The sequence below is a fragment of the Lactuca serriola genome, chromosome 6 (assembly GCF_051521515.1).
Source record: "Lactuca serriola cultivar US96UC23 chromosome 6, Lser_US96UC23_V15, whole genome shotgun sequence".
Classification (NCBI taxonomy): Eukaryota; Viridiplantae; Streptophyta; class Magnoliopsida; order Asterales; family Asteraceae; genus Lactuca; species Lactuca serriola.
Genome location: NC_136413.1, coordinates 185,143,630 through 185,156,611, shown reverse-complemented (window position 1 = coordinate 185,156,611; position 12,982 = coordinate 185,143,630). Strand labels below are relative to the sequence as shown.

The window sequence follows — 12,982 nt, the reverse complement described above, 5'->3', positions numbered from 1 at the left end:
AAATTAACTTGGACCGTCCTTCATGTATTTAAATATACCCGCCCAGTCCCTATTGTTGTTAGATGGTAGTTTTCTCCATTTGGGTGCCCTATGTGGCTTGCACGCAGGGGTATTTTTGTCATTTCATGTCGTGTGCCCCTAATAGAGCCGTTGCCCCTCCCCTACTTTCATTTATCTTTGTCGGTCTTCTTCCCCATTACGTCTTCCCCTTTTTGTTCTTCGATTAGCCTTCTCCAACCAAAAAAATGGCCATAAGATGCAATTGTGGAGCTGAAGTTGTGATTCGTATCTCATGGAGCAAGAACAACCTTGGAAAACGTTATTATGTTTGTTCTAACCTAGTTAATTTCGATTTCTTGACAAATATAACCCAATCTCCTAATTTCTCTTATTCTAATCCAATCTCCTAATTTCTCTTATTTTCTATAAATTTTAGCATTGTTAAATGTTTCTACACTTACTTCGCAGGCTCTTGGTTTCAAGTTCATTGGTTGGGTGGTGGAGGATCAGAAATGTGCTTGTATGAACATTAGGTTGAAGCTTGAACAACAAAATCTAAAAATGAAGTTGTATATAGCTATTAGTTTGTTTTTGTTTGTGTCAATTCTAGTGTACAAAGTGTAGGATAAGTTATCAGATACGTTTACATTTTAGTTGTATTGGATGTATCTGTTTGCAAGTTAATGAAAATAGGGTGTTTTTTTTGGTAATTGCAAAACATGCATTCATACCAAAACAACAATTTATATCGTACCACTAAGTCATCAAACCATTACAAACATGAATTCATGCATTAACAACCTAATTAATAATTAAGTCATTCAAACCATTACAAACATTCATCCAGTCAACATAGTTTAAAGTACATCACCATCATAGTTAAAGAAGTAGCACAACATTAGTTCAAACTGAAATTACAGACCCAAAAGATATGAATTAACACTGTTTTAGGTACATCAAAAGCATTATCCAACCAAAATACATGAAAGTAATACACAAACACTATACCATCAAACTTTTCCCCTTTGTTCACAACACCTAAATTATGTCCCATACCACCATTTTGTTCCACATCACTACCACTGGCCTATGATCCTCTGACTGTCTACCCCTTGTAGCTCCTATTATTATTCCGAACATTTCCACACTTTGAACATCTAATTGTTTTGGTCCCTCTAGAACTATCATCTTCAGTAGTAGATCTTCTTCTTTTCTTTTTTGTCCTACCAATAGGCACATGATGTTTTGGTGGTAGTAACTTTGTTGGACAAGGACTTTTTGCCCACATCATACTCCCATTAACTGGTTTAATTTTAAAGGCATACATCTCTTTCCATGTCTTCAACCAGTATGTAGGGTGAACCCATGTTTCAGGTATCCCATTGTGTGATTACATGGCATGTGAGTGACCTCCCACTTGTTACATGAGCATGTATGTTGTGTTATGTCAACTACACATTGGTCCACACCTTCACCACCTATAACCTTATACTTCCCATTTTGATAAAACACATCCCTATACTTTACCGCTTCAACTTTGATCGTTTCTAGAGTCTTGGTGGCTGTAGGAGTTAGTGGGCTAGAACATTTGTCAATTGTCTTTTGGACAATAACAAGCTTCTTCATTATGTACTCTCTAATAAATTCCAAGAAACTTATAACTGGTTTGTCATGGCCCTTGAAAAGTTTGATATTCAATGCCTCACAAAGGTTGTTTAACAATGCATCACAATGTGCTCTTCTTGTAGAATAACAATGTTGCATCACAATATTCAGTACTCTTTTAAGATGCATACAATCAACAATGTTAAAGAATTCTAACATGTATAACTTATCTATGAAGTGATACCTTGACCAATGTTGGGGAGGAATGGCTTTAAGCCATTCATATGCATCATTGTTCAATTTCTTTAGTTCCTCCATTGTAAGATTGTATTGTTGTACAGTTGATGTTGTTGCAAATTTCCAGAGACAATCTTTAAACTCCTTGCCCTTCCACTTCCACGTCATATTCTCATGGATATGAAGAATGCAAAATCTATTTTCTACACATGGAAACAATTTTACAATTGCAGGAAAAACACCCTACAACATAAACACAATCAATTATATATAATTAGTATAAGTAATATGAAGGTTAAGTTGTTAAACTGTGTATACTATTACCCTCTGTCTATCAGTTATAAATGTGAAGTTCGAATTGGTATGCAAATCCAAATCATCACTAAGATTTTTAGAAACCATGTCCATGAGTTATAGTTCTCAGAATCTACAACACCATATACCATTGGGTAAGTGTAGTTGTTTCCATCTAATCCCTATAACAGTTAGAACAAATTAGGTTAACATCTACAACTCATATGTAAGATTAAGTAGTTAAACCATGTATACTATTACTTACCTTTGTTGTTAGAATCATACCAGGGTAAGGACCCTTAATGAATGCACCATCCAGTCCAAGAAAGTAGCTTTTCCCTACTACAAAACCTTGTTTAAGTGGCCCAAGACATATATATATATATATATATATATATATATATATATATATATATATATATATATACATCTAAAAATCCTAGTATCTGATGCAGGGTTGGAAGCATTATCTACTCGAAGCTTGACTGTTGTGTTTGGGTTTCGAGTTTGAACCTCCAGTAGATAGTCCCTCAATATAGAATATTGACCCCCAAAATCACCCCTAATAGTTTCTAGGGCTTTTGCTTTTAACCTAAAAGATTTCATGTTTGACATCTGAATTTGGTATTTCCTCTCTAGTTGCTCCTTTAAAGCCCTGATTGGTATTTCTGGGTTAGACTCCAACTGCTCAAGAATTTGTTTGGAAAGAAAATTGTAATTACAAGATTTGATTTTTATTGTTTGGAGACATTTATGCTCCTTTTCATATGTTTCTACTATCCAATCATCATCCTTTTTCCATTTACTTACTAAAAGTTTCCAAGGGCACTTATTGCTTTCATCTACTTTCACTACACTTTTCTTTTTATTGAACCCACCTTTACCACTACACTTACATGGTCCTCCTTTTTCACACATTTGACTAGGTCCACCATTCATGTTACTTTGATTGGGCCCACCTTTCCCACTAGTTTTACTTGGTCCACCTTTCCCACAAGTCTCATGTATCCCCATATCTGGTATTGTTCCTTTACATACTACCCTGACCCTATTTTTATCATTCTTGACAATATCCAATTCTCTTCTTGTCCCTATTGCATGTAAGTAAATTATGTATTTTGATCCCTAAGAACCTGAGAATGTATGAAGTATGTAGAAAGGGTCACTCACTTGAGCTGCATCATTTATCTATGCCCTTTCAACAACCCGAATTTTATTTTTTCTTTTACTCATTTTCCCTTCATCAGATGATGACTCATATTGTAGAACATTTTTGTTGATCACATCCATTTCCTCGTCAGACATTACTAAATTCTCTATTCTAATAGGGGTATCACCAAAGCACTCTAAATTATCATCAATGTTGAGGTAGAAATCATGCAGGTCCACCTTACGATCATCCAACAAGTTGTCCTTATCGATAATGAAATCACTATCATCACTATCACTCGAATCTCCACTATCCCTAGATCCACCTAGGGCTTCACTAAAGGTTTCCACAATATGGGGTTCCATGTTTGGTTCTTTCACAACTTCAAGTTCAATAGGGTATTCCATTCTAGGGGATGAAACATGTGCAACATCAATATGACTAGGGGATTCCATGCTAGGTTCCATTGTAAGTGTTTGCATGCTTGGTTCTAAAACAGGGGGTTCAACCGTGGTTGTGTCAATCCATTCAAGACACAACCTTCTAGAACAAGAAGGGGTTCAATAATCTCTCCAATCTTGAGTTTTGTAGGGTTAGGAGACATAGCATATGTATGCAAGTTGGTACGCCAAAATTTTGTATACACTTCTATAAGATTGTGGGAAGCACCGTAAGACCTTAAGTGGTTGACGTCTTGGTCACTACCCAATGCAAACAACCCAAAATCTAAATCCCCTAACGGTCTTTTGAAGTGATAATACATAATCTTACCTTCTTCGCCGCAATCCAAATCCTCAATCATATCATCAATGTCGTAAACATAGAACAAATCATTGTCAATCAAGTCCACACATTTGTGTTGTCCCTTGATGTATTTTCTCCAAGGAAATTTGGTAAACTCTCCTCCTTAGTACAAGTGTATACTAAAAACAGTTGGATTCCCACCTTCAAAGGAAAAAAACATTTTAATAATCGGGGACGAAATGATCAAGAACAGAGCATAAAATGGTTGGCTTTCCTTACCATAACTGGCTTCCATATCGATTTCATCCATCTATGGTCGTATTCGCCACCCACTCATCTTCACTTTTGACGGAAAACTAGGGTTTTTTGAGACTAGAAAAGTTTTGATCGGGCACTAGGTATGAAATGTTTGGGTGAACTGGATATGGCGCCATACGCAGTCAATAATACAAATGACATGAAATAACGAAAATACCTATGCATGCAAGGCACGTGGGGCACCCAAACGGAGAAAACTAACGTCTAACGACAATAGGGACTGGGCAGGTAGTAGTTAAATACATGAGGGACGGTCCAAGTTAATTTTCGAAAATAGGGACTGAAAGTGCAATTTGGCACTTAGACCAGGCAAGATTCGTGTAATTTACTCAACTAAAAAATAATAGATACTTATGGTAAGAATGATAAAAAAAAGTATTTATGATAAAAACCCTAAAATCTCTACAGACGGATGGAAACATACAAATGGGCCGAACCTCACCTGGGAAACAGAGAGTGACATGATGAGTCGTTATCCACATATGTTTGTTGATGCATGATTCCGGAATGGAATCATCCTAAGGATGAAAGAATTGTAACGCTCGTGTTTCTAGGCTAAGCATTAGTATGATGATGTAATAGTTAGTGTCAACAATTGTAACCTAATTCGAAGTAATAAAGAGGAATTACTTGAATATTATGTGAATTATGTGATTTTATGTGCATTATACTCATTTAGAAGGTATAATAAATTAAGAATGAAAATAAGCGTCAAAAATAGAATAATAGATAAACCCAATATCTATGAAGAAATTTATAGTGGTCGTGACAAGGATTCCAGAGATATAAAGAACGCCGAAATTCGAGATATAACGACGAATTTATGACCTGTCAAAGTTTTATGGCTAAATCGGCATGACACTGCGTAGTAAATGTTAAACCGAGAACGTGCATAAAAAGAACGTCAAAATCTGACTTTGTATGAGGAAGTTGTGATTTTTCTAAGATTTAGCATAACAGTGCACAACCTGGAATTCGAATTTTAGATTGATCGAGTTTTAGCCGACACAACCTAAATGAGAATTGAAGATATCATTAAAAGGAGTCAACGATAAAAAGATAGTCGAAAACGGAGTCTTTATGTAGAAGTTATGAATTTTACACGGTCGTTAAAAGTGTAATCTTCTTATACTGTTAAATTTAAAATTGGTCGAGAATTAGCCAATGGAGTCAAAAGGAGAGGTGTAAATTTTTTCAATACATACGCATGGGTATAAAGAACATCGAAAACGGAGCTCGTATGTGAATGTTACGGAATTTAGAAGTCAGGACGAGCTGATGTGAAGTGGGTGACGTGGCGCGATCTGACCATTGCTTCCTCCCCACGCCTTGCCACCAGATGGTGACACATGTCACCTAACTCGACGACTTGGAGTCTCAGAACTCTCCGATTTGATCCATTTTTCATCCCATAAATACCATGCAAGGCTCACTCAATTTCCTCACACCTTAACCCTTCTCTCTCTCTCTAACTTCTCTCTAAACCTCCCCAAACCTCTAGTACTTCCCAAGTGCTAAGTGGCGAGTCCATTAGCACCAGAAGGCTCCGAGAAGAAGTGCTTTTGGCTCAGAAGTTCTGCCTCCGCAGAGCCCGGTTCCTAGCCAAACCTCTCGGTAAGTGATTTATGTTTACCCTACATTAAGTATAGCTTAGGTTTAAATTTATTATTGATATTATGAATTTATATATATATATATATATATATATATATATATATATATATATATATATATATATATATATATATATATTATAAAATATAATATAGAGTAAATTACACGAATGGTCCCTATGGTTTAGGTTAATTTGCGCTTTTGGACCCTAATATATTTTTTTAATTCGGAAGGTCCCTATTGTTTGTTTTTGTTATGTGCATGGTCTCTGTCTTACCTAAAAAAAAAAATACTATTTTGTCATTGATTTTTTAATTTATTTAAATAACACACCCCCAACCTCACCTCTCACCTTACCTTACCTACCCCACCATTTTTTCCTATTTAAATAATAATCTTTTTAGGTAAGACAAGGACCAAACGCAGAACAAAAACAAACAGTAGGGACCAAGCGTGTAACAAAAACAAACAATAGGGACTTTCCAAGTTTAAAAATAAGTTAGGGACCAAACACGCAAATTACCCCAAACCATAGGGACCATTCGTATAATTTACTCTATAATATAGAAAGTGGTATTATAATATCTTTTAACTATTCGCGATACGGGGAATCTGGTTTGAAGGGTCGCATAGGGTTGTTGGATTTCAAAAGTGTTATAATGCTAAAATGGTTCTGCCCTCCGGTGTTTCATGTCTGGCCTCTGTCTGTATATAGTGGTTGAAAAGTATTGTTTAACACTTATAAAACAAAAATCTCTCGTAATTAGTCGTGATAAATATTAGACTAAAATATAGTGGTAATAATACTTGGTTTCGTCGAAGGAAATTATATTGTTAAAAGCGAATCGTTGTCCAAGTTGGAATCACCACTTTAACAAGTGAGTGCATAGTTACTTTCATTTTACACATAAATATGAAGTATGTAATATAAATTACATGTTATGTGTGCATATTATATGTGTTCTTGATATCTATGTTGGATGAGCGATTCTACATGTTTTAAAGATTTAAACTGTATATATATTTTATATCTACGAAAATGTTGGGTAAAACATGGGTAGATGAAATAGTATATGTGTGATAAAATGATGAGAGGTCTCGATGTTTACGATGATCCAGTCATCTAGCGGAGTATAGATGACGACCACAGACTATTCTACACAGTCCAGTGGAACGCTGGCAGGCTCGCAACCTGTAGGTGTTTATTTGAACTACATGTTCACCAGATGTACTTCATCTCCCTTATGGTTTCCATATTTGACATAAATTGATGAGGAATCCCCTGAGCAATGTGGTCCACCCCGATGAAAATTCTTAGGCTGGGTCCTTATAATAGATGCTTTAGGGACGTAAAGTGAGGATAACGAGTACGGGTAATCGGGTTGAATGATTTGATGAAATTAATAAACTTAATTATTGTGGGTTGAAAACCCTATGTGCCAAGCCTGACCCACTCAGTTTATTGCATTACATGTAGTGGTAAGGGACCACAAGAGTGATGATCTGATGAGAGATCAATGGGTTATAGGTCACTAGAATAAATAGATGTTGTAAGACCTATGTTGTTTCTGTTTATGCTTTTGATCTGTATTGACAATGACATCCCGAGGTTTTTAATATAATGAAAATACATTTCTTTAGAAATGCTTTGATAAATTCTTTATCATATATTTTGGAACAAATTCAGCAACGTATTTCTTTAAAAGTATACTCTGATTTTTAAATAAAGCATAAACAAAATTGGTCTTTTCTGGCTATGAAAATGAGGATGTCACATTCCAGGGGTGTTTCAGGTACTTTTGATTGGATTAGTTGGGTCCCGCTGAAAGTAAATTGTATGCCTGGAGGCTTTTGCAAAATAGGATTCCTTTGGCGATTAATCTCTCTCAGAGTGGTAAACATGGATTATGTTTTATTTCCGCATTGCTCCAGGGAGGTTGAAGAAGTTGAGCATGTGTTCTTTAACTGTGAGTTCGCTGTTATGGTTTAGAAGTGGTTTTGTTTCTGGTCTGGTCTTATCAGCGTTGCCCTAGAGTGTTTCTCCTCCTTGATCTCGATGGCTAGTTCTTAGAAGGAGGACAAAAGAAAACGCAAGTTGTTCATGGCCTTGTCTTACTCGGTGTTGTGGTGCTTATGGAAACCTAGAAATGATCTTATTTTCAAGAAAAGAAAAGGCAGTTCAATGAGAACGACGGATAATGTACAACTTTTGTCTTTTGGTTGGATAAAACATAGGGCTAGTTTTAACATGTTAAGATGGTTTGATTGGTGTATTATTCCTACTATTAATTGTACCTTGTAACAGTTTCTAGCGCCTTGCTAGCTCTTTTAAGTAATTTTATCCAAAAAAAAAAAAACTGACTCACCGACTAGTAAGTCTATAAATTGAATAAATCGTTTTGAAATTCAAAAAAAAATCTTAGTATTCTCATAACGGTTATCATAAACCAAACGCTTAAGGGTATCCACCCCCCCCCCCCACCAACTAACCAAATTGTTCAAGTAGGCAGAGCATTCAGACAGATAAGTTCTCTAACCCAATATATTAGTTTTAACATGAACCAACCTATTTTACCTTAAAGCATCCTCTACCACGTCCAAAATATATGAATCAATTCTAGACGAACCAACCATATACCCGTCATCCCCCCAAAAGAATCGAGATCTCAACTTCATGATTTGTTAAAACAAAGGAGTTCACCAAATCTTGAAGATCCGCCTACTAAGAGGATTCTCGCTCCCCCATATCACGACTCCTAAGACTAAGAAAAAACATCATTCATGAAGCAAACATTTGCTTGACTACTTTTTATCAACTTCCGGCAAATAACTATCTAAGAAATCGAGAACTTTACTAGTCCAAGAGTCATCCCAAAATTTGGTCAAAAACCCATTACTAATTTTTTTGTAAAAAAGAATTTCAAACAAGATTTTTATAAAATTGACTTATCAGATCATTATCTTTAGACCAAACACCCTGAATTTTATATCTTTTAGCACTCACAAAACCTCTCTTCAATCTATGAATACCCTCGATAACCTTAACCCACAAAGAATTAAGTTAATGCTAAAAATATCTTATGTCGTTACTGAAATAAAACTCGATTAAAGCAAACAAACTATCAATGTTAAAACCATCATCTTCTTTGGAAGCCATAATTTTAGTCCAATCTAATGGACCTTGTTCTCTTTTCTCCCAACTCTCCATTTTAGAAAAATTTGGCACCTCAAAATCTACAAAAATTAAATATTTGCTCTGAAACAATTATTATTTTCCACAATCATTTGATACAAGCAAGAACGAAACATTTGTTCTGCAATAAACTCATTTTCTAAAAGAAAAAAGTCATATTCTTTACATATTAACAAAAAATAATTTATATAAGTTTTCAAAAATATATATGATTTTCACGGTATGGATGTCATAGTTCGTCCTACGGATATATGTCAAAAACTAAGACGCTATTTTCGCTAACTTTTACAAATTTCGCATGCTAATCATTAATGTTTTATGAAATGTGAATTTTTTTTGTTATTAATTTTGTGTAAACAACAATTTTGCTGGTTATTTGTGGAAACCTTATAACCTTTTCTTATTTATTTTTGAAAAAAAAAATCATTATTTTTGCTTAAATTTTTCATTTTCTCTTTTCCTTTTTAGATTCAATATTATCGCTAACTTTAAGATTTTATTTTTTATATAAACAAAATACAGTGTAAAACATCTATGTTGGGCTTGAAAATAACGCGCCAAATCTTTATAAAAAATACAAAAATAATTAAAAAAAACCTATTAATTATCATTAGAAAAATTATATATATACAAAAAACAATTTCCTTTGAAAACTTGCCTGTTTTAATATTATTCTCATCTAAAAGCAATTCTGAAAAGAGAATAACGTATACTTTCATGGGGATGAATTAAGACCAATGACAAGTGACAACAATTGTCCACAATCCGAAGGGCCATTCAACTCTTACGGCAATCCTTTAATATTTATATTTGACCTCTCGTGTAACCTGAAAACTGTTTCTTTAATTCTTCATGTCACCATCAATCAAATTTTGGAATATAAACATCTCATACTTCGACGTTTTACCACATATCTCATTGTGTTCATACACCACATACCCATATAATCAACTTCGGCTGCTTCAATAGGATCCTGTGTCATTCGTACAAGACATGGGGCAGGTATGAATTACCCACCACTGACTTTGCTTCCAAATAAAAAGGCTTAATGTGTGACTATTTGTTTTTTAATTCATTTGATTGGGGATGGTAACCTATTGCCACACGATGTTCCATGTTGTTGTTTTTAGTCCTGGATTTTCTCTCAAAAAATGAAAACAATCGTCGGTAAGAGTGACTAGACTCCAAAATATATATATATATATATATATATATATATATATATATATATATATATATATATATATATATATATAGAGAGAGAGAGAGAGAGAGAGAGAGAGAGCGTGCTACGTTCAAATGTTTCTAACGACTATTGCGTGCATATATTCACCAATAAGAATTCAGGATTTAATAAATCATTAAATAAAATAAAAAAATATATAATGATAAACTTAGTATATCTAATTATGGTAAAAGAATAGGGTTATTGTCACTATAGTCCAACAAACTTTAATATATTGGTTTAAATGGTCCCTTATAACTATTTTTTGCATTTGAAGGGCACGAACTTGTGTTTTATCGTTTTAAAAGGTCATTATCAAAAATATGAAGGGGTCACTAATCATCAATTTTTATATGCCACGTGACATTTGGTCAACTAAAATGGTCCAAACTACCCCTGATGTTACTGTAGTTCATCTTGTGAGATTGAGTTTGAAGACATTCGTTCCTGCAATTGTTCCAGCACAAATCAAAATCAAAACAAACAATCAAAACATATTACATATTAACGAAGAAAACAGACAGAAATGGGAGTCATATAGGTTACCTATAAGTCGTAAATTTTCAGGAAGAATCATTTGGGAACAGAGAGAGCTTGGAGCTAAGAATCTCAGCAATTGCAACACTTAGTTTCTTGTTTACATTAGGATTTAAATCTCTGATGGACATCGGCTCACCATACGATGCTGACTACTCGCTACCTCTAAAAGCCATCAGCACAAATCCCTTGTGTAACTCTGACTCTATAATAACTACATTCAGTTTCAAATCTACCCCAAGGAAATTGAAATTCACTCATGAACACTTAAACAATAACCATTCGTAAAAGCAAGTCATGGATTGATTAGAAATGGGGGTTTGTTTTCCTTGGATAATTTTTGAAGCTATCAAGTCATCAGGCCATCGATTGCATTATTATCGAATAGAAAAAGATGATTCATGGGAACAATTTAACATCAGAAACCCCAAATGAATTGCAAAGTTCATCACCTGTACTTGATGATAAAAATCGAGAATATCCAAAATATCCAGAAAATCGAGAGGATCGATGACGACTCAATCAAAAGAATTCTGATGTCGTGAAAATCAATAAAATTGAGAAGAACGATGACAACCCAATCAATTTCGATTAAGAAGAATTTCGATTGATTTAGAGATAGATCGTTCCATTTAACTACCTTTGCCACCAAAACCTGGTGATGTTGAAACTTCAGTGTCTTCATCGCCGATCACCACCGATTCACAAACGTTGACCGAGAGAAAAGTAACCTCGGTCGATAAGAAACCATCGCTTCCGTCAAATACATGACTGCCGACGAAACCAATTCTGATGGGAGAAAGCAAACAGGTTGCTTTAAACAATCCACCATTATTTATCCTTGCGGGCTTTCTGGTAGTGGTCGTGGTTCTATGGAAGTTGTATGCAGCCATTGCCGATGAGTCTTCGGATATTGCTATCGCCAGAGACTAGACGATGGTTTTCGATGAGTGTGTCGGGATAGTAAGCGTTTACCGTCACGGTACTAGTCACCGGAATGTAGCGGGAGGGGGAATACGATGAAGAAGCACAACGAAGTGACGACTATGAAGATAAATATCACTTTATTGGTGGCCATTCTTCATTTAGGTAGTGAGAAGTCAACAAAAGTATAACAAAGGAAAATGTGGGGCCATAAGGTTTTAAAAAGGAAAATAAAAAGCCAAATAAGCTTATTGTAACCGGTAAAACATGCTTAAAATGTGGTATATCCCTTTATTAGCAGGTAAAACACAAGTTCATGCCCTTCAAATACAAAAAAAAAAAAAAAAAAAAAAGTTACGAGGGACCATTTAAACTAATATACTAAAGTTTGTTGGGCTACAGTGACAATAATAATTCAATTAATCTCTCCTTAATAGGTTAAACCCTACAAAATCAACATCCCTTTATCATTCAGTCGTCGATCACGTTCATTATCGCCTCCTCACCGCTGATTCTTCAGATTGATTCTATTCGAATCCGGCATGGTTCTCGGCCTCGGAACTGGCTCCACCGCCACACACGATATTGACCGTATCAGAGAGCTTCGACGATGACCTGATGGGAAAGGCTTGAAGAATAAGAATTACACTTGTTATTCTTTTAAAAAATAACAACATTCTTAAACAGTGAGTATGATCATGTTTTAATTTATTCTTCAAGTCTTTCCCATCAGGTCTTTAAGACATTCTTCAAGCCATTTCTATCACAAATTCATTGTCAGATATTTTGTAGTGATACACTTGTAACAACTACGTTTAATATAGTGTGTGGCGGAAGAATAACAAGTATATTCTTCACACTCACTGTTTAAGAATGTTGTTAGTTTTTAAGAATTACACTTGTTATTCTTTTAGAATGTTATTATTATTCAATGAATCACAATCATACAATGTAATTATTTGGTATATTATTAGTTTAAAAATCGATTTTGTGTATTCTTTTAGAATGTATTTACTAGTTTATGATTGGCATTCTGTCATTCTAACAGAATAAAATCGAAAAATATATTTACTAGTTTATGGTTTGCATTTTATCATTCAGGCAGAATAAAATCGAATTTTTAAATTTGAATTAATTTAAA

The 12,982-nt window shown here is 34.6% G+C and overlaps 1 protein-coding gene across 1 annotated transcript; it reads right to left on the bottom strand.

Annotated features, from left to right (window-relative positions):
* Positions 1–1,341: 1,341 nt before the first annotated feature.
* LOC145060475 (uncharacterized) lies at positions 1,342–3,150 on the bottom strand. The gene is made up of 4 exons (XM_079008131.1): positions 2,565–3,150; positions 2,402–2,475; positions 2,286–2,318; positions 1,342–2,085 (listed from the first exon to the last, which is right to left on the bottom strand). Exons 1-4 carry the CDS (start codon positions 3,148–3,150, stop codon positions 1,342–1,344), a joined length of 1,437 nt encoding a protein of 478 aa, XP_078864257.1.
* Between the last annotated feature and the right edge of the window lie 9,832 nt (positions 3,151–12,982).